We start from the raw sequence: 20,345 nt of genomic DNA on the forward strand, positions 1-20,345 counted from the left end.
TATTCTTAGCCTCCAGTACTTAAAAAGACTTTGGAGATCACATCTTTCAGTGGCCAGAGAATACTGGATGGATTCTTTTAAAGAAGTACATAAAAGATTACAGAGAAGTTACAATAGATGTCAGAGATGTATCAGACCAAGATTGAAAACAATAGGCAACACTCAGATAATTTTAGAATGTGATATTCACATAATTTCTTTTTATATGTAAATATAAGGATTAGTTCACGTATTTGTTACTCAAATCCCGAAATCCCGTACCGATGAAGGATGTTAAGTGTATATGGATCCATGTCACTTCCTCTGGAGATTTTCTGAGCAGATGTCATTTGAACTAGAGGGAGTGTAATAGTTGATCCTGGTATAAAGTCAAGGGCTTCAAATCCAGAAAATGTGGGATTCCTTCTTTTGGCCCAGTAGTTTGCTGCTGTTGCTAGATTTGGGAACATTCGTGGTGATAGCTCCCCAATAACAGGGTGGCGAAGTACACCCCCAAATTCAAAGAAATCTCTAAGTGCCGTTTTAAAAACAGTGCTTTCTTCTGCTCAAAAACTGGAATCTCAGACACAACAGCAGGTAAAGCAATGGAACCATCCATGCACTGATCCAGGAACATTCCCACAGTGTAGCAGGTCGTCATCTGTGCTTTGTTGGCAACTACTTTAACTTGATCAAGTCGCTCACATGCAGGGGATTCAAATTCTCCGAATAGAAATGTGAACATTAATCCTCCAACAACCCATGGTCTTGAGTTGATCCAATCTATAGCTGGCCTTGCATTATAGCTAATTAATAAATCAGCACTTTTACCATGCAAAGGTCTTCCAATGGATATCATCATTGCCTTGAATTGTCTCTATTTGGAGGCTCTTGGTGCATATTGGGTCACTCGATCCAGCAGCAATGCCTATCAGAAGATCACAGCAGTGACAGAGAATTGATGACATCTCAAGGGCAGTGAAGTTAGGCACAACATCTTCGAATTTGCTAGCATAAAGAGTATCTGTTTCCTTGTTCTCATTCCCAATCACAATATTAGACCTTTTGCTCACACCAACACTGAGTAGTGCCTTGTGTAATCCATTGAATATAAAACACAAAAATACTAAGCTTGGTGTTATAAGGTGAAAATGAGATCTGTGTGCTGGGTCTAGCATAGACTTTGCTACTTTTTCAATGTCCTTGACATCTCCAATGCCAGGTTGGGGCTCCAATGCATCTGCTGGATACTGTCTGCTCTTCCCGGAGAGCTCAAATCTCCCTTGAAAGTAATGGAAGCTGCTCCCATCCATTGTATTGTCTTGTGGGCTGCTGGTCTGCGGGTTCTTTCTCGGGCGGGACATTGTGGGTGATTGTTTCTGTGATTTTCACACCATTTTGTACTGCACTAAAAAAATACAGAGAATGGCAATAATACAAAATATTTTTAAATAACATTTATTAATAAGATGTATTGTGACTTCTGTATTTCATTTACTTCTTAGTAATATTCAGTCTTTTAGTCTAGTAATTTCCAAATCTCCTCAATTACACAACATAATTTTGATTTTTCTTGATTTTGCAATAAACGTGCAGCTGCACTAAAATCCTTTCCCCTGTAAACTGTGAACACCAGAGCTATGCCAACAGAGAGACGAGTCAACCACTGATTTTGAGCATAAAATGTAAGGGTTCCTCAAATTTAAACTCAATCATCAAGATCAGTAATATTGTAATGTCAACCTTTAAAACATCAAATTAATGCCAATAAAACCCCCTATAATGAACAAAACTTCTAATAAAGCCAGGATCCACAGAAAGAGTAAGTTGTTTGATGATTCTTATGCAATATCTTTATGTCGTTTAAGCTTTCCTCTACGTAAGGACTTTTTCCTAAGTAAGGAGCCTTTTTGTGTAGCTTGTTTTAAAACTTTTCAGTATTCCTTCACACGGAAGGCTGCTGACTTAGATCTGTATTAAAAGTACTACTGCCATATTTGTCGTAGGATATTGTTCAGGGCATCTTTTGAAACTAGCAGGGCCGGAACATTTTTCATTGTGCAGAACCAAATCAAGCTTTGGGGCCATCAGGCAAACCTGGTCCCCTCCTCTAAGTGTCAGTGATACCCTATATCAAATCATTGTGTCAACCCCAGAATGCCCTCATGGATTTCCAAACTCGCTGGCCAAGTGCGTGCTGCCCAGAGCAACTGGAGATATCACTGGAAAGGGTATGGAATCAAAGGGACACAGGTTGTACAGGTCTTTTGAAACCTGTCTTGGATATACATCTAAGGTTGATTTGAATTTTAATTATGTCTCACTTAAAGGCTCTCTGGGGTTTTTAAAAATTAAAGTGCTTTTAAGATATAATATTGCATGCCCTGCTTTAAAACCTAGACAGTGATAAAAGCTTAAAGCTGATGCAATCACCATGCTAATCACAATATTCCATGCAAAAGTTCTCCAATGGAAGGGATAGAACATTACACGGTCATTCATTTATTTCTTTTCTCGCCTCTGAATGCAATGAAAGGTTATTATGTTGTGTCATGTTGTTAACTGTCTTGTTCCAACTATAGGCTTTTGATCTGGGTGGCATGTTGTGCATCTCAATAAATATTTTTCTTTGCATTAATTCACAGTAATCCATTTTTATTCCTCAAAAGTCCATTTGGAGGTGGAAAAAGGTGAGATTTATGAAAAGAAATGTTCAAAACCTCCACACACTTGAAAATATCCTAAACCTTCATAGATTTTTCTGTGGTTCCCAATTCCAAAAGCACATATAAAGTATAGGGTTTTTGTTATTTTCTTATGTTTAGACAAAGACAAAATCTAATAGGTATTAAATCATGTTAACAAAAAACAATTTTTTTTTAGACAGGGTCTCACTTTATCACCCAGGCTGGAGTGCAGTGGCGCAATCTCAGCTCACAGCAGCCTCGACCTCCCTGTTCAAGTGATCCTCCTGCCCCACCCCACAAAGTAGCTGAGACTACAGGTACTTGCCACTATGCCCATCTAATTTTTGTTTGTTTTTTGTAGAGACGGAGTTTCATCACTCTAACTCCTGACCTCAAGTAATCCGGCCTCATCCCACCCCATTGCCACCGCCTCCCAAAGTGCTGGGATTACAGGTGTGAGCCACTGCACCTGGCCTGAAAACAATTTAAGGTGAGCCTGTGAGCTTTTCCCTCCACCTTTTTGGTGCACTAATTAAATCACTTAAAGCTGCTTGTGTTTTACCACGTCCCTTCTTAATCCCATGTGTCAAACATTTAGTTAATATGCAACTAAACTTCACTAGCAGTTATAATCACAATTATCTGAGAATTCTTTACTGTGAATAGGTATCTTCGGTTATTAAAACCAAAGGTCTTAACTAAAAACGTCCCCGTATTCTTGATTATTTGGATAATTAGGGACTAGGGTTGGTGTTCTCAGTGCCATAAACCACAATGTGTTGCACACCTCTAAAGCACTTGGTGGGATGCTTTGGGTACTATAGGATTTTGTGAGTTTTCCAAAATATATATCAGCTACAAAGGTGACAGTTAATTTAACTAATAAGTTGAACTGTCCATTTTTCTGTTGTCCTACAATCTCTAAGAATTCAAAAACATTAAAGAGTAAAACAGAAATGATAAATGATGTATCTTCTAAAATTTCTAAAATATGCAATTTTCAAATGACCTGTGAAAATTAGATCCCTTATCTTATAAAATGCTGTAGCAGCAGTAAGATACATATACCAAATAACCTTTCCAATATTTTTTGTTTTGTAAATAGAATAAGTCCCTAGCAAGACTCTTTAAACCTAGTCATTAACTTATGTTCAGGACTATTTAATTAGGAAGCTTTTCTTCTCATTTGGCTATTTTTGATCCAAGAAACCAGGTCAAATACATAGTTTCTTGAATAACTTCTAGAATGAAAACTGTTGAAATCTTTATACATGTACTCTGAGTTCACAGCATTAAAATTATAGTAAAGTTGGATGTGGTGCCTTGTGCGTGTAATCTTAAGTGATTCAGGAAGCTAAGGTGGGAGGATCCCTTAAGTGCAGGAGTTCGAGGCCAGCCTAGGCAACACAGCAAGACGCCATCTCTCTTAAAAGAAAAATAAATAAATAAATACGTTGTTTTTTTTTTTTAATTAGCTGGGCATGGTGATACAAACCTGCAGTCCTAGCTACTTTGGAGGCTGAGGTAGGAGGATTGCTTAACTCCAGGAACTCAAAGGTGCAGTGAGCTATGATCGTACCACTGCACTCCAGCCTGGGCAATAGAGTGAGATCCTGTCTCTAAAAGAAAAAAAAAGGTTGTATTAAAAACCCAGTCTAGGCCGGGCGCAGTGGCTCAAGCCTGTAATCCCAGCACTTTGGGAGGCCGAGACGGGTGGATCACGAGGTCAGGAGATCGAGACCATCCTGGCTAACATGGTGAAACCCCATCTCTACTAAAAAATACAAAAAAATAGCCGGGCGAGGTGGCGGGCACCTGTAGTCCCAGCTACTTGGGAGGCTGAGGCAGGAGAATGGCGTGAACCCAGGAGGCGGAGCTTGCAGTGAGCTGAGATCCGGCCACTGCACTACAGCCTGGGCGACAGAGCAAGACTCTGTCTCAAAAAAAAAAAAAAAAAAAAAAAAAAAAAAAAAAAAAAAAACCTATGATGCAAATTATGTTATTCTATAGGTCTGTAGCCTACACTCTGCATTATGGGCAAAATTATGTTGCATCTGAAGCATGAAACTTGATGAGGAGCAAATTCATCTAGCTATGGCCTCAGTAAACACACTCCTTTATTTAGATTAGCAGTCATCATTAAAAACATATATTAATGACCTTCAATATATGGATCCTTTTCTCAACAAGTTTGATCTTTTCAAAAAACCAACTCCTGGATTCATTGATTTTTTGGAGGGTTTTTTGTGTCTCTATCTCCTTCAGTTCTGCTCTGATCTTAGTTATTTCTTGCCTTCTGCTAGCTTTTGAATGTGTTTGCTCTTGCCTCTCTAGTTCTTTTAATTGTGATGTTAGAGTGTCAATTTTAGATCTTTCCTGCTTTCTCTTGTGGGCATTTAGTGCTATAAATTTCCCTCTACACACTGCTTTAAATGTGTCCCAGAGATTCTGGTATGTTGTATCTTTGTTCTTATTGGTTTCAAAGAACATCTTTATTTCTGCCTTCATTTCGTTATGTACCCAGTAGTCATTCAGGAGCAGGTTGTTCAGTTTCCATGTAGTTGAGTGGTTTTGATTGAGTTTCTTAGTCCTGAGTTCTAGTTTGATTGCACTGTGGTCTGAGAGACAGTTTGTTATAATTTCTGTTCTTGTACATTTGCTGAGGAGTGCTTTACTTCCAATTATGTGGTCAATTTTGGAATAAGTGTGATGTATATTCTGTTGATTTGGGGTGGAGAGTTCTATAGATATCTATCAGGTCTGCTTGCTGCAGAGATGAGTTCAATTCCTGGATATCCTTGTTAACTTTCTGTCTCATTGATCTGTCTAATGTTGACAGTAGGGTGTTGAAGTCTCCCATTATTATTATATGGGAGTCTAAGTCTCTTTGTAAGTCTCTAAGGACTTGCTTTATGAATCTGGGTGCTCCTGTATTGGGTGCATATATATTTAGGATAGTTAGCTCTTCCTGTTGATCCCTTTACCATTATGTAATGGCCTTCTTTGTCTCTTTTGATCTTTGATGGTTCAAAATTGACAGACGGCTAGCAAGACTAATAAAGAAGAAAAGAGAGAAGAATCAAATAGACGCAATAAAAAATGATAAACGGGATATCACCACTGACCCCACAGAAATACAAACTACCATCAGAGAATACTATAAACACCTCTACGCAAATCAACTAGAAAATCTAGAAGAAATGGATAATTTCCTGGACACTTACACTCTTCCAAGACTAAACCAGGAAGAAGTTGAATCCCTGAATAGACCAATAGCAGGCTCTGAAATTGAGGCAATAATTAATAGCCTACCCACCAAAAAAAGTCCAGGACCAGATGGATTCACAGCTGAATTCTACCAGAGGTACAAGGTGGAGCTGGTACCATTCCTTCTGAAACTATTCCAATCAATAGAAAAAGAGGGAATCCTCCCTAACTCATTTTATGAGGCCAACATCAACCTGATACCAAAGCCTGGCAGAGACACAACAAAAAAAGAGAATTTTAGACCAATATCCCTGATGAACATCGATGCAAAAATCCTCAATAAAATACTGGCAAACAGGATTCAGCAGCACATCAAAAAGCTTATCCACCATGATCAAGTGGGCTTCATCCCTGGGATGCAAGGCTGGTTCAACATTCACAAATCAATAAAGGTAATCCAGCATATAAACAGAACCAAAGACAAGAACCACATGATTATCTCAATATATGCAGAAAAGGCTTTTGACAAAATTCAACAGCCCTTATGCTAAAAATGCTCAATAAATTCGGTATTGATGGAACGTACCTCAAAATAATAAGAGCTATTTATGACAAACCCACAGCTAATATCATACTGAATGGGCAAAAACTGGAAAAATTCCCTTTGAAAACTGGCACAAGACAGGGATGTCCTCTCTCACCACTCCTATTCAACATAGTGTTGGAAGTTCTGGCTAGGGCAATCAGGCAAGAGAAAGAAATCAAGGGTATTCAGGTAGGAAAAGAAGAAGTCAAATTGTCCCTGTTTGTAGATGACATGATTGTATATTTAGAAAACCCCATTGTCTCAGCCCAAAATCTCCTTAAGCTGATGAGCAACTTCAACAAAGTCTCAGGATACAAAATTAATGTGCAAAAATCACAAGTATTCTTATACACCAGTAACAGACAAACAGAGAGCCAAATCATGAATGAACTTCCATTCACAATTGCCTCAAAGACAATAAAATACCTAGGAATCCAACTTACAAGGGATGTAAAGGACCTCTTCAAGTAGAACTACAAACCACTGCTCAGTGAAATCAAAGAGGACACAAACAAATGGAAGAACATACCATGCTCATGGATAGGAAGAATCAATATCGTGAAAATGGCCATACTGCCCAAGGTTATTTATAGATTCAATGCCATCTCCATTAAGCTACCAATGAGTTTCTTCACAGAATTGGAAAAAACTGCTTTAAAGTTCATATGGAACCAAAAAAGAGCCCGTATTGCCAAGACAATCCTAAGTCAAAAGAACAAAGCTGGAGGCATCACGCTACCTGACTTCAAACTATACTACAAGGCTACAGTAACCAAAACAGCATGGTACTGGTACCAAAACAGAGATATAGACCAATGGAACAGAACAGAGTCCTCAGAAATAATACCACACATCTACAGCCATCTGATCTTCGACAACCTGAGAGAAACAAGAAATGGGGAAAGGATTCCCTATTTAATAAATGGTGCTGGGAAAATTGGCTAGCCATAAGTAGAAAGCTGAAACTGGATCCTTTCCTTACTCCTTATACAAAAATTAATTCAAGATGGATTAGAGACTTAAATGTTAGACCTAATACCATAAAAACCCTAGAAGAAAACCTAGGTAGTACCATTCAGGACATAGGCATGGGCAAGGACTTCATGTCTAAAACACCAAAAGCAACGGCAGCAAAAGCCAAAATTGACAAATGGGATCTAATTAAACTAAAGAGCTTCTGCACAGCAAAAGAAACTACCATCAGAGTGAACAGGCAACCTACAGATGGGAGAACATTTTTGCAATCTACTCATCTGACAAAGGGCTAATATCCAGAACCTACAAAGAACTCAAACAAATTTACAAGAAAAAAACAAACAACCCCATCAAAAAGTGGACAAAGGATATGAACAGACATTTCTCAAAAGAAGACATGCATACAGCCAACAGACACATGAAAAAATGCTCATCATCACTGGCCATCAGAGAAATGCAAATCAAAACCACAATGAGATACCATCTCACACCAGTTAGAATGGCAATCATTAAAAAGTCAGGGAAACAACAGGTGCTGGAGAGGATGTGGAGAAATAGGAACACTTTTACACTGTTGGTGGGATTGTAAACTAGTTCAACCATTATGGAAAGCAGTATGGTGATCCCTCAAGGATCTAGAACTAGAAGTACCATATGACCCAGCCATCCCATTACTGGGTATATACCCAAAGGATTATAAATCATGCTGCTATAAAGACACATGCACACGTATGTTTATTGCGGCACTATTCACAATAGCAAAGACTTGGAATCAACCCAAATGTCCATCAGTGACAGACTGGATTGAGAAAATGTGGCACATACACACCATGGAATACTATGCAGCCATAAAAAAGGATGAGTTTCTGTCCTTTGTAGGGACATGGATGCAGCTGAAAACCATCATTCTTAGCAAACTATCACAAGAACAGAAAACCAAACACTGCATGTTCTCACTCATAGGTGGGAACTGAACAGTGAGATCACTTGGACTCGGGAAGGGGAACATCACACACCGGGGCCTATCATGGGGGGCGGGGAGGGATTGCATTGGGAGTTATACCTGATGTAAATGACGAGTTGATGGGTGCTGACGAGTTGATGGGTGCAGCACACCAACATGGCACACGTATACATATGTAACAAACCTGCACGTTATGCACATGTACCCTAGAACTTAAAGTATAATAATAATAATAATAAATACATAAATAACAAGTTTAAGATGCAGAAAAAACATTATAGAAGATGATATAAACTTATTGCTAGTCACATATAGTATGATTATTTGTATAGAAATTCCAAAATGGAAAAGTAGAAAACAGATTTTTTCAAATATTTTCTAAGTTTAGTTCATAGATTCTTTAATTCCTATGGGAACACAAGATAATATATTACAAATATATAATAACAAGATCAGCAAAGACATACCTGTGAAAAGAGGCCAACTGCCTAGAAAATAAAGGCAGCCCCAGAGCCCACTGCTTGCCCAGGCTTCTTCCAAGATTAGGTACCTAATTTTGTAATTGTAATTTTGTATTCATTTTCTTTAAGAAAACCCCCCAAAATCACATAAGCTTTAGGTCCCTCAGAACCTGGATCTGCTCCAGTGGGGAGTAAACCATATGTGATTTGCATAAAATGAGTACAAGACTTGGCTGAGCTTTTTCGAAAAACTATAACCAGAAAGATATACCAGGTTCCTGGATGACAAAATTTGCTGCTATTAAAATGTCAAGTCTCTTGAAGTCTAACTGAGCGTTTCATGCAAGCACAATAAGTATTCCAATGGTATTTAGAAAACATAACAAAACTTTGGAAAAAGCTGGGAACCATCTGGAAAAAAATGAGTCACTAAGAAATTTTTGAAAACGATTAATTAAATATGAGGTGCTGGGTTGAAGGAAACATTGCTGTTTTCCTGGGTACAAAACATATTCTAAACCTTCAATAATTTAAACAATGTGGTCCTGGTGCAGGAATAGGCATGCTGACCAAAACAGACATTAGAACATGTAAAAAAAAAATTAATAATCAATAAAAGAGGCAATATCAAGACAAATTCAGCAGGGAAGAGAGGAAGTGTTAAGAAAAATGGTAATGGCACAACTGGTAAGATAACTGGGAGTAAAAATCCATTTTGATGTTAATCTGACACCATCCACCCAAATAACCTAAATAAAGTAATGAAATATTTTTAAAGAATATAGAAAAATTACAAGAAAATAAACATTAATATGACTCAAAGTCCTCAGAGGAATAGGGTTTTTGTTTTTTGTTTCTTGAGACAGGGACTCGCTCTGTCGCCCAGGCTGGAGTGTAGTGGCACCATCATGGCTCACTGTAGCTGCAACCTCCTGGGCTCAAGCAATCCTTCCTCCTCAGCCTCCTGAGTAGCTGGGACTACAGGCATGTATCACCTTGCCCAGCCAAGGAATGGTTTTTTAAAAAGCTTAGTAACAATGAAACCAGTTACAAAATAAAATATTGACTGAACTGACAATGTAGAACTGAAAAATATTTGCACACAAAATTCATTACCCAAATTAAAGGCAAGCAATATATGGGAACTAAAATACTTTCTGCAAGTATACAAGGTTAACACTGACCTTATATAAAGAGCTCATGCAAATCTATAAGAACAGCACCAAGACACCAATAGATTAACATGCATAAAAGCATGTATGAACACTCTGGCAATTCCTCAAAATACTCAGCATGGAGTTACCATAGGACCCACCAACTACACTCCTAGTTGTAGGCCCAAGACAAATATGTGTCCACCCCAAAACTTGTACATAAATGTTCACAGAAGCATTATTTATAACAGTCAAAAAGCAGAAACAACTCCAATATCCATCAACTGATAAATTGATAAATGATTTATATAAAATGTTATTAGGCAATCAAGAAGAAAGCACTGTTTCAAGCTACAACATGGTTACCTCTTGAAAACTTACGCTACGTGAAAGAAGGCAGTCACAAAAGATCATATATTGTGTGACTTCATTTATATAAAATATCCAGAATAAGTAGACATATAGAGACAGAAAGTAGAGATAAGTGGTTGCCTAGGTCTGTAAAGGGGTTTGGGGGGAAATAAGGAGTGACTGATAACAGGTACATGATTCCTTGTTGGAGTGATGAAAATGTTGTAAAATTAATTGTGATGGTTGCACAACCCTATGAATATACTAAAAAATCATTTAACTGTTTGCTTTAAATGGGTGAATTGTATGGTGCGTGAGTTATATCAATACACAATGTATATTATCACAATACTATCTATATGATCACTGTACATTATAAATAGCTTTATTATAAAGATGCTTTTTTAAAGTGTGTCCAGCCAAATCACAGAAGAAAGCAAGTTAACAAACTTGAAGAAATTATCAGCATTGCTAATAACCAAAGAATACAAATTAAAGCAATAAGGAGACAGTATTAATATTTTTATCAAAGTAACTAGAAAATAGTTTTGACAATTCTCACTGCTGCTACAAGTATGGCAAAACAGACATTCTCATATATTGCCATTGGGAGTGCAAATTGATACTGCCTTTTTTGAAGGCAGTTTAGCAACAGATACCAAGAACTCTAAATATATTAATACTCTGCCTCAGTGATGTAGCTTATAAAAACGTCACACAAGAAATTCTTCCAATATGAAAGAAAAAAATCATTATATACAAAGACCCTCATTTCAGCATTATATACGACCATGAAGAAATGAAACATCTTAAATGTTTAGTGATAGTAGAATAGTTAAGTGTGCTGTGGTATACATCCTAGATGAAATATTACACAGCAGTGAAAAATATTTTACATATTAATATGGGAAAATTAGTACAAGATATCAAGAGAAAATGATAGTACAAAATTATATGCATAATATTGTTAGAACTACATTTAACTATTTTCTTTTTTATATTTTCAAATTATCTTTAATAACTACACTTAAATTTTTCTTAATATCTAAGAAAAATCACACAGTAACAACAGTGTAAAGCACAATATGATGTGTGGTTTACGCCATAATGAGAACAAGATATTCAGAGAAGAGTTTCAAACTCAGTGTTTCAACATTTTATCTGCAGGTGACTGTGCTTCTATGATTTTTTTTTACCCCAAAGTCATTTAGTGAAACCCAATTTAGAGACACCTCATCTGGCATGTACTAATTACCAAAAAAAAAAAATTAGTGATAACATATACCTCAATCCATATATGTGATGTATTTTTCCTTCACTCTATTTTACAACTACATTTACAGTAAACACTTAGTCTTCAAACTGCTTCAATCTAGATTTGTTAAGTATTTTAAAACTAAAGATAATATATAACTTACTTTGAATTATCACCAACAGACTCAAACAGGGCAACAATTTCTTTAAGGAAAACAAGCTACTGCATCAAAATGAGAATACTTTCTATTCTTCTGAAAAAATATCTAGGTGGCAACATTCTATGTACAATGGGTAATTTACTTGTGGTTTTATTTCAAAAACTTAGAATATTTCTTTGAAATATGTAATTCTCATCATTGGTAGTTTGGCACACGAAACTCTCCTAAAAATATAGGTTACATATATAATACAATGAAGACTGAGGAAGGACAGGATTTTAGTGAAAAGTTGCAGTAATTTATAAATTGTGCTAATACAATTAGAGTATAAGACTTCAGAAATTTTAACTTGATTTTCAAAACACTGGAAGTTTAATCAAGAATCATGAAGTACTTCTTGCCCTACGTCCACTCCATCTCCGTTTTGCCAAAATCCACATAATCAAAATGTTGTATGATTTTTCTTAAGACTATTTTATTGAGATCAAAAACTAAGTAAGTACACTTGAGCCTCAAGTCTAAAACACAAAACTTGTGCGCTGCTTCATTTTACCTTAACTTAGCCAATCAGAATCCAATGTTGCCTGGGAAACCCTCTCATGCTTATTACAATAACAATTCTGTTGCTTGATTTTTAAAGCAATAAATACATACTCAGAAATTATTTATACATATATATATTTTTTTTCTTTCTTTCTTTCTTTTTTTGAGGCAGTCTCGCTCTGTCATTGCAACCTTCGCCTCCTGGGTTCAAGTGATTCTCCTGCCTCAGCCTTCTGAGTACCTGAGATTACAGGCACGTGCCACCACACCCAGCTAATTTTTCTATTTTTAGTGGAGACAAGGTTTTACCATGTTGGCCAGGCTGGTCCCAAACTCAGGTGATCCGCCAGCCTCAACCTCCCAAAGTGCTGGGATTTTAGGTGTGAGCCACTGCGCCTGGCCTCAGAAATTATTTTTAAAATCTATTGGTAAATAGTCAACATTTCAGGAAAAGCAATGCAAAAACTTATAATCCTGGTTGCTTTTCCCTGATCAGTATGCAAAGGCACAAAGGAATAAAGAGAACCGTTTCACTTTCATACTGTTCTCATATTCATTTTTTATGTGCCAAGAACTTTGGTAATATAAAGAAAGACAGACAAAGAGGAAAAAACATATCCTCTGCTTTTTCTATATATCCCGCACACTATGCATTTCATTACACACCAATGTGTTTGTCAGATTCAACTGCGTTGCTATTTTGTATCTTCCTTGGTATATGCAAGAAAAATGGAAACAAAACTTTTAATGAAAAACAGAAAACTTTAATAAATGACAAAAGTAGATACGATATTGGCTACATTCTCTGACTACACCATGATATAACCATAAATTCGTAAAATTAACTTTGGAAAAAACAACCACTGGAAAAAGGTTAAGTATTAAGTCTCTCCTAAACAACTTCTAAGTCAAAAAGCAAGCAACAAATACAGACTATTTAGAAAATAATGTAAACAGGAATAACTACGTGTATTAGTCCGTTCTCACACTGCTATAAATATACTACCTGAGTCTGAGTAATTTATAAGGAAAGGAGGTTTAATTGACTTACAGTTCCACATGGCTGGGAAGGCCTCAGGAAACTACAATCATGGCCGAAGGAGGAGAAACAAACTGCTTCCTGGCAAGCCAGCAGGAGCTAGAGAAAAAACAAGGGTTAGAGGAACGGCCAGATGCTTTTAAACCATCAGATCTCGTGAGAACTCACTCACTATCACGAGAACTGCGTGAGGGAAATCCACCCCCATGATCCAATCACCTCCTACCAGGTCCCTGCCTCAACAGTCGGGAATACAATTCAACATGAGATTTAGGTGAACACAGCCAAACCGTATAACTGCATGGCAAAATCTCTGTCTTTTAAATATAAATCTTAATGACTTTGCCGTGTTTTAAAAAATTAAAGTATACAAACCAAATGTGTAACAAAAAAGAAAAAAAAAACAGCAATGACCTAAACAGACAGGAAGAAATAATATATATATATAAGGAAAAAAAAATAAGAAAAGTAACCACTCCTAGGAGACTTGTCCCATGGATACTATGGCCCCTCACCCAGGTCCCCTTCAGGTTCAAGGCTGTTGCTGGGAGTAATTATTGGCTGTTGATGGCTCACAGCTGAATCCATTTTCTGGAATTGACCTTGGTTAAAGGAAGTTGCCTCAATACATTTATGTCTCTTCTTCAAGGGCAGCTCACAATCCAATGATTGGATTCAATGCAGGGATTCAAAGACCCAGCCCTGGTGCCTTGGATTGATACATCTCTGAATGCTCTTTCAGCCTCGATGCTCCTCCTGGAATCAGCTGAGGCTACTGATGCAGCTGCATCTCAGTTCGGCTTTTTCCTCTGCTCACTACTATTTTCTCCCTGGTTTCCTCAAAGGAGTTGCTTCTGAGAGCACTCTTCAATAAACTCCTACATGCAAATCTCAGAGTCTCAGGGCATCTGACCTGCGGCAGCTAGTGCTGGAAGTGATCCTAGGAAAGTGGCTTTAAAATGAGATTGCAGGCGCCTGTAATCCCAGCACTTTGGGAGGCCGAGGCGGGTGGATCACGAGGTCAGGAGATGGAGACCATCCTGGCTAACACGGTGAAAACCCGTCTCTACTAAAAATAGAAAAAACTAGCCAGGCGTGGTGGCGGGTGCCTGTAGTCCCAGCTATTCAGGAGGCTGAGGCAGAATGGCGTGAACGCGGGAAGCGGAGCTTGTGGTGGGCCAAGATTGCACCACTGCACTCCAGCCTGGGCGACAGAGCCAGACTCTGTCTCAAAAAAAAAAAAAAAAGAGATTGCAGGCACAGCCAGATCACCTACTGGCGGGCAGGTACTGAAGACTTATCACTGGGGATAGATGGAGCATGGATACCTCTGGCATGAGACAGTGGTGCAAGTATTAAAACGTTCCCGGTGTAAGCTGGCGTTGGATACCAGCAAAAGGGAATGTACTGGCAGATGAAGTATCTTAGGATTTTGAGAGATAGAAAAAGTGGTAATTACAAGGATTAGGGAATTGGCTGTTGCTGACAACAGTGGATGCCCTAGAGGAAGACAATGAAAGGCTGAGGTTAGTTAATCACCAATTAAGGGTAAGCAGGAAAGTCAGATGGCCGCTTCCACACCATATAAAGAGATTCTCATCTGTGAGCCAACACCAAAAAAGGTTAAGAATCAAGCCCGAGCCTCAACAATAAGTAACAGAGCTTCGGAAGAGGTTGAATAAGGAGAGGGCCTGTTGGGAAGAAGTTGACCTTAAGGCATCGCATTGGGGCATCTTGAATTCCCATGTTCTGCCCAGACTCTGGGCCTACAGAAGTGGCCCACTTCATCCTGTCAAAGGCAAGCACAGCCTGCTTGCTTGAAGATGATGCAGTCATCTGCCTTGCAAGGCCACAAGCACTCCTTCCAGATCCACTTCTACTTTCTCTTTTGGCCATCAGATAAATGAGTGGGGTTGAGTCATAACATGAGCCAGCCTCCTGAGAGAGGGAAGAGATGCTCTCAAAAGGAGATGTAGGACCAAGCTGACATATACCATCACAAACAAAGAGAGGACATTTGGTGTTGGATCAAAGTGAGTAGAAGATAAGGCTGAATAAAGGAGGGCCAACCAAGACAGAGCATTGTCCTGTGAAACATGATTTAACCCTGACAAGCAACCTAGGAGTTGGTGACAACACACTACAAGATCTCAGAAGCTTGTAGAAAACATGGCCACATTATGTGAGAGAAAGTGCTGGAACTTCCATGATAGACAGGAAAATAAAGGATCAAAAGGTTGGGAAAATGGTCTAGAGTGAATATACCCTGTTGAGTGCCAGAAAACCCACTCACCAATGATAGACTGTGGGAGGGGCCAGAGGACACTGTTTAATAAAGCAATGAAGTCATCGGGATGAGGGGCACCAGCGTCTCTGTGAAGGTCAGTGTGGCTGTCCCCTGTGGGCTTGGGCTGAGATTGGGGATACTGGTACAGAACTGGGCTCCCTGATAACAATGGGGATGACAGTGTCCTGCAGTGATAAGGGCAGATTGTGGGCTATTATTCTAATGGCTGGCAAGTTTGGATTGAAAGAGGGAGAGGTGTCTGACTCACAGAAATGTGAAGCTGGTTAATGGAACATAGCATCTGTAGGGACATCTTGGATGAGCAGCCAATAAGCATATTACTCAAAGTATACAATCAGGATAAATCGAGACCAAGAGTGGTGGCTCGCGCCTGTAATCCCAACACTTTGGGAAGCTGAGGCAAGAGAATTGTTTCAAGATCAGCCCAGGAAATGTGGTAAGACCCCCCCACATCCCTATAGAAAATTTAAAAATTAGCCAGGCATGGTGGCATGCATCTGTCTCCAAGCTACTTGGGAGGCTGAGGTAGGAAGATCCCTTGAGCCCAGGAGTTTGAGACTGCCATGAGCCATGACCACACATGCCACTGAACTTCAGCCTGGGCAACAGAGTGAGACCCCCATCTCCAAAAAGAAGAGAAAAGAAATCAACCATGAATCTTCAGGAGATTGAGACCAATCACCCCAATAAAAAAGACCATATTCTGCCTCATTTCTGGATCTGAGCCACTACTCAGGCAAGGAACTCACTGACTGAAGGATAGACCAGGTCCCAGGAAGAATTCTATCACCCACAGCAAGTATATATTATAGAGTCCCCCAGTCCTTTTTCCAAAGGGACATATAGCCATTTGTGTGGGTGAACTGGGGGAAGAGGAATTCCTGACATTTCAAGGGTTTGAATTCACATTGATACTAAAAGATCCAAAGTGTCACTACATCCCCACTCGCCATAGTTAGAGTGGGCACATTCACAAGCCAGGTAATAAATGCAGTCCTGTGTTCAAGGCCAGCTTGGGCAATGTAGGGAGACCTTGACTCTACAAAAACTTTAAAAAAATAGGTGGGCATGGTGGCACACACCTGTGGTCCCAGCTACTTAGCAGACTGAGGTGGGAAGATGGCTTGAGCTCAGGAGGCCAAGGCTGCAGTGAATTAGGATCGCGCCACTGCACTCCAGCCTGGACAACAGAGCAAGACCCAATCTCAAACCAAATAATAAAAAATTTTAAAAAATTTAAAAACCAAGACATACGATTAAAAAAAAAATGGTTGTTGTTTTTACTCACTGAGTTTTATAGTGGTTTATTATGCAACAGCAGACAACTAAGACAGAACTTGATATTTGGAATATATCTGCCTTAAGAAAAACTTAAGATATTTGGTATCTGCCGTAAGAAAAACTTGCAGCCTTACCTTTGGGACCAGGTGGTAGACAGGAGATGGAAGTCCTTAAAGAGCCCATTATTGAAGGCTTAAAAGACAGTAATGAAATAGCTATTGGAGGCTGAAGGAAAGGGGACATAGTATAATTTATTAACAGGAGGTACAAACTCCACAGAAGACAGTGGTGAAACATCATCTGCAGGAACGTGGAAAATAGAAAACGTACATAAGGAACTCATAGGTCTGGCTGAGGATATTTATAGGCACACTGTTGAAAGTACTAATTGTTTTTATTTTGTTTTGTTTTTGTTTTTAGCTGCCTATGAAAAGTACATGAGGAGTAGAATAGAAAAACAAGATAAACATACAGTTTTAAAGCGAAATTTAGGGGAAATATAAAGGACTCAGGATTTGGTTTGGTACCCCTTTGTGGGATGACCCTCTACTGAAATTTGTTTTCATTGTGAATAGAGTGGGAATATAAATTTTTGGAAGGAAGACTACAGAGGCGAAGAGCTACATCCTATCAAGGGTACATACCATCAACATGACTTACCACTGTTGGTATTGATCGTGATCACCTGGCTGAGGTAGTACTTGTCAGATTTCTTCACTTAAAGTTACTCTTTTCTCCTTTCCATACTGAACTCTTTGGAAGGAAGTCACTTAAGGAGTCAGGAGTTGTGCTCCTCTTCCTTGTGGGCTTCCCTTCTCCCTCCCCTCCCCTCCCCTCCTCTCCCTTCCGTTCCTTTCCCCTTTCTTTTCTTTTAATGTGTAGAAACAGGGTCTCTCTATGTTGCCCAGGCCAGTCTTGAACTCCCGGCATCAATTGATCCTCCTGCCTTGGCCTCCCAAAGTGCTGGAACTACAGGTGTGAGCCACTGGGCCTGGCCTTCAACTTGCTTTTTTAATTAAATGTGCTTAAATCTGTTTCTGGGTTCTGAATTGTTTCCATTGGTCTGCTTATCCATCCCTGCTTCAATATCACACTGAGGTAGTACTTGTCAGATTTCTTCACTTAAAGTTACTCTTTTCTCCTTTCCATACTGAAAAATCCCCACAAAATAATTTATATTTTCATTTTTAATTGTGATTAAAATGTACATAACATAAAATGTTCCATCTTAGCCATTTTAAAGGGTAGAGTTCAGTAGAATTAGTACATTCATGTTGTTGTACAACCAGTCCCTAAAACTCTTTTGATATTACAAAACTGAAACTCTATACTCATTTAAAAACAACTCTCCATTTCTCCCTTCCCCCAGCCACTGGCAACCACCATCCTACTTTCTATCTCTACGAATTTAACTAGTCTATGTACCTGATACAAGTAGAATTATACAATTCATACAAATCATCAATTTGTCTTTTGTGAGTGATATATTTCACTTAAGGATAACATCTTCAAGGTTCCTCCATGTTGTAGCATGTGTCAGAATTTCTCTCCTATTAAGGCTGAATAATGTTCCATTGTGTGTGTGTATGTTTATCACATTTTGTTTATTCGTTCATCATTTACCAAGTGTCTATGGGCACCTGGGTTGCTTCTACTTTGTGGGTATTGTGAATAACACTGCTCTGAACATGAGTGTACAAATAGCTCTTCAAGATTCTGTCTTCAATTTCTTTAGATATATACTCAAAAGCAGAATTACTGAATCATGTGATAATTCTATTTTTAATTTTTTGAGGAATCGCCTGCTGCTTTCCCATGATAGCCATATAATTTTAAGTTCCCATCAACAGGGCACAAAGGTTCCAATTTCCCCACATCGTCACCAACACCTGTTATTTTATGTTTTTTTGGATAACAACCATCCTAATGTGTGTGAGGTGGTATCTCACTGTAGCTTTGATTTGCATTTCCCTAGCGCTAATGATGTTGAGCATTTTTCATATGCTTATTGGCCATTTGTACATCTTCTTATGGAAATGTCAACTCCAGCCCTTTGGCCATTTTTTGGCTGTTTAGTTTTTTACGGTTGTTGAATTGTAGGAGCTCCTTCCATATTCTAGATATTACCTCTTTATCAGATACATAGTTTGTGAATATTTTCTCTCATCTTGAGAATTACCTTTCCACTCTTTTGATAGGATCCTTTGATGCACAGAAGTTTTAAAGTTTGATGTAGTCTATTATCCATGTTTTCTTTTATTGCTTGTGCTTTTGGTGTCATATCTACTCAAACAAATACATAAATCATTGTCAAATCCAATGCCATGAAGCCTTCCCCCTATGTTTTCTTTTAAGAGTTTTCTAGTTGTAGGTCTTATATTGAGGTCTGTAATCCATTTTGAGTTAATTTTTGCCTATGGTATAAAATAATGGTCCAACTTCATTCTTTTGCATGGGATGTTCAGTTTTCCTACACCATTTGTTGAAAAGAATATCCTTTCCCTATTGAAAAATCCCAGCACTGTTGTTGAAAGTTGTTTTATTGTATATTTAGGGATTTATTTCTGAGCTCTCTAGTTTTCATCAATATAATTTGTGATGGTGAATTTTATGTATCAGCTCAACTGAACCACAGGGTGCCCAGGTATTTGATAAAACACTGTTCCTGGGTGTGTCTGTGAAGGTGTTTCTGGATGAGTTTACCGTGTGAACTGGTAGATTGAGTAAACAGATTGCCCTCCCTAGTGTGGACAGGCCTTGTCCAGTCAGCTCAGATTCAAACTAGAACTAAACCATTGGCTCTGCTGGGTCTTCAGTTTGCCAACTGTAGATCTTGGACTTCTCAGCCTTTCTAATCAGATGAGCCAAGTCCTTACAGGAAATACATACTGTTCCTGTTTCTTTGGGGAACTCAAACAAATACATAAATTTTAAGATAGAAAAACAGCATTCAAAATTGCATCTAGAGTATGAGTTCAGGTATTTTTATATTAGAAAAACATTAACAAATTAAAGTAATATGTATTTGTTGTAGACAACTTGGGAGGTAAACATAAAAAAGAAAAAAAATCAGATCCTCTCATTTTGATGTATTTAACTCACTATCAAGAAATAATTATAGATCACCTATGCAAGTAATTCAGTCTTATTGCAAAATAGGGATTATACTTTTTGGACAGTTTTGTATCCAGTGTTTTGTGCCTAATGCCACATTTTAACATTGCACAAAGGCATTATTTCTGAAGAACACTAAACGTCTATATAAATGCTTTTTATGTATTCTCTTGTCTAAAGAATATACCACAATTTATTTCACTATTTCCATTAGTGTTTGATATTTTCTCTTGTTTATAGTTTCTCACTATTTTAAGTAAAGTTGCAATAAACATAATTAT

The 20,345-nt window shown here is 38.3% G+C and overlaps 1 protein-coding gene across 1 annotated transcript; it reads right to left on the reverse strand.

The window, feature by feature from the left end:
• Positions 1-236: 236 nt before the first annotated feature.
• On the reverse strand, positions 237-13,562 carry EBLN1 (endogenous Bornavirus like nucleoprotein 1). The gene is given in 4 exon segments (XM_033209188.1): positions 237-527; positions 530-857; positions 859-1,387; positions 13,374-13,562. Coding segments are annotated over 3 exon segments (1,104 nt in total). The 5' UTR covers positions 1,344-1,387; positions 13,374-13,562.
• Between the last annotated feature and the right edge of the window lie 6,783 nt (positions 13,563-20,345).

Source organism: Trachypithecus francoisi, unplaced genomic scaffold (assembly GCF_009764315.1).
Source record: "Trachypithecus francoisi isolate TF-2019V2 unplaced genomic scaffold, Tfra_2.0 Lachesis_group9, whole genome shotgun sequence".
NCBI lineage: Eukaryota > Metazoa > Chordata > Mammalia > Primates > Cercopithecidae > Trachypithecus > Trachypithecus francoisi.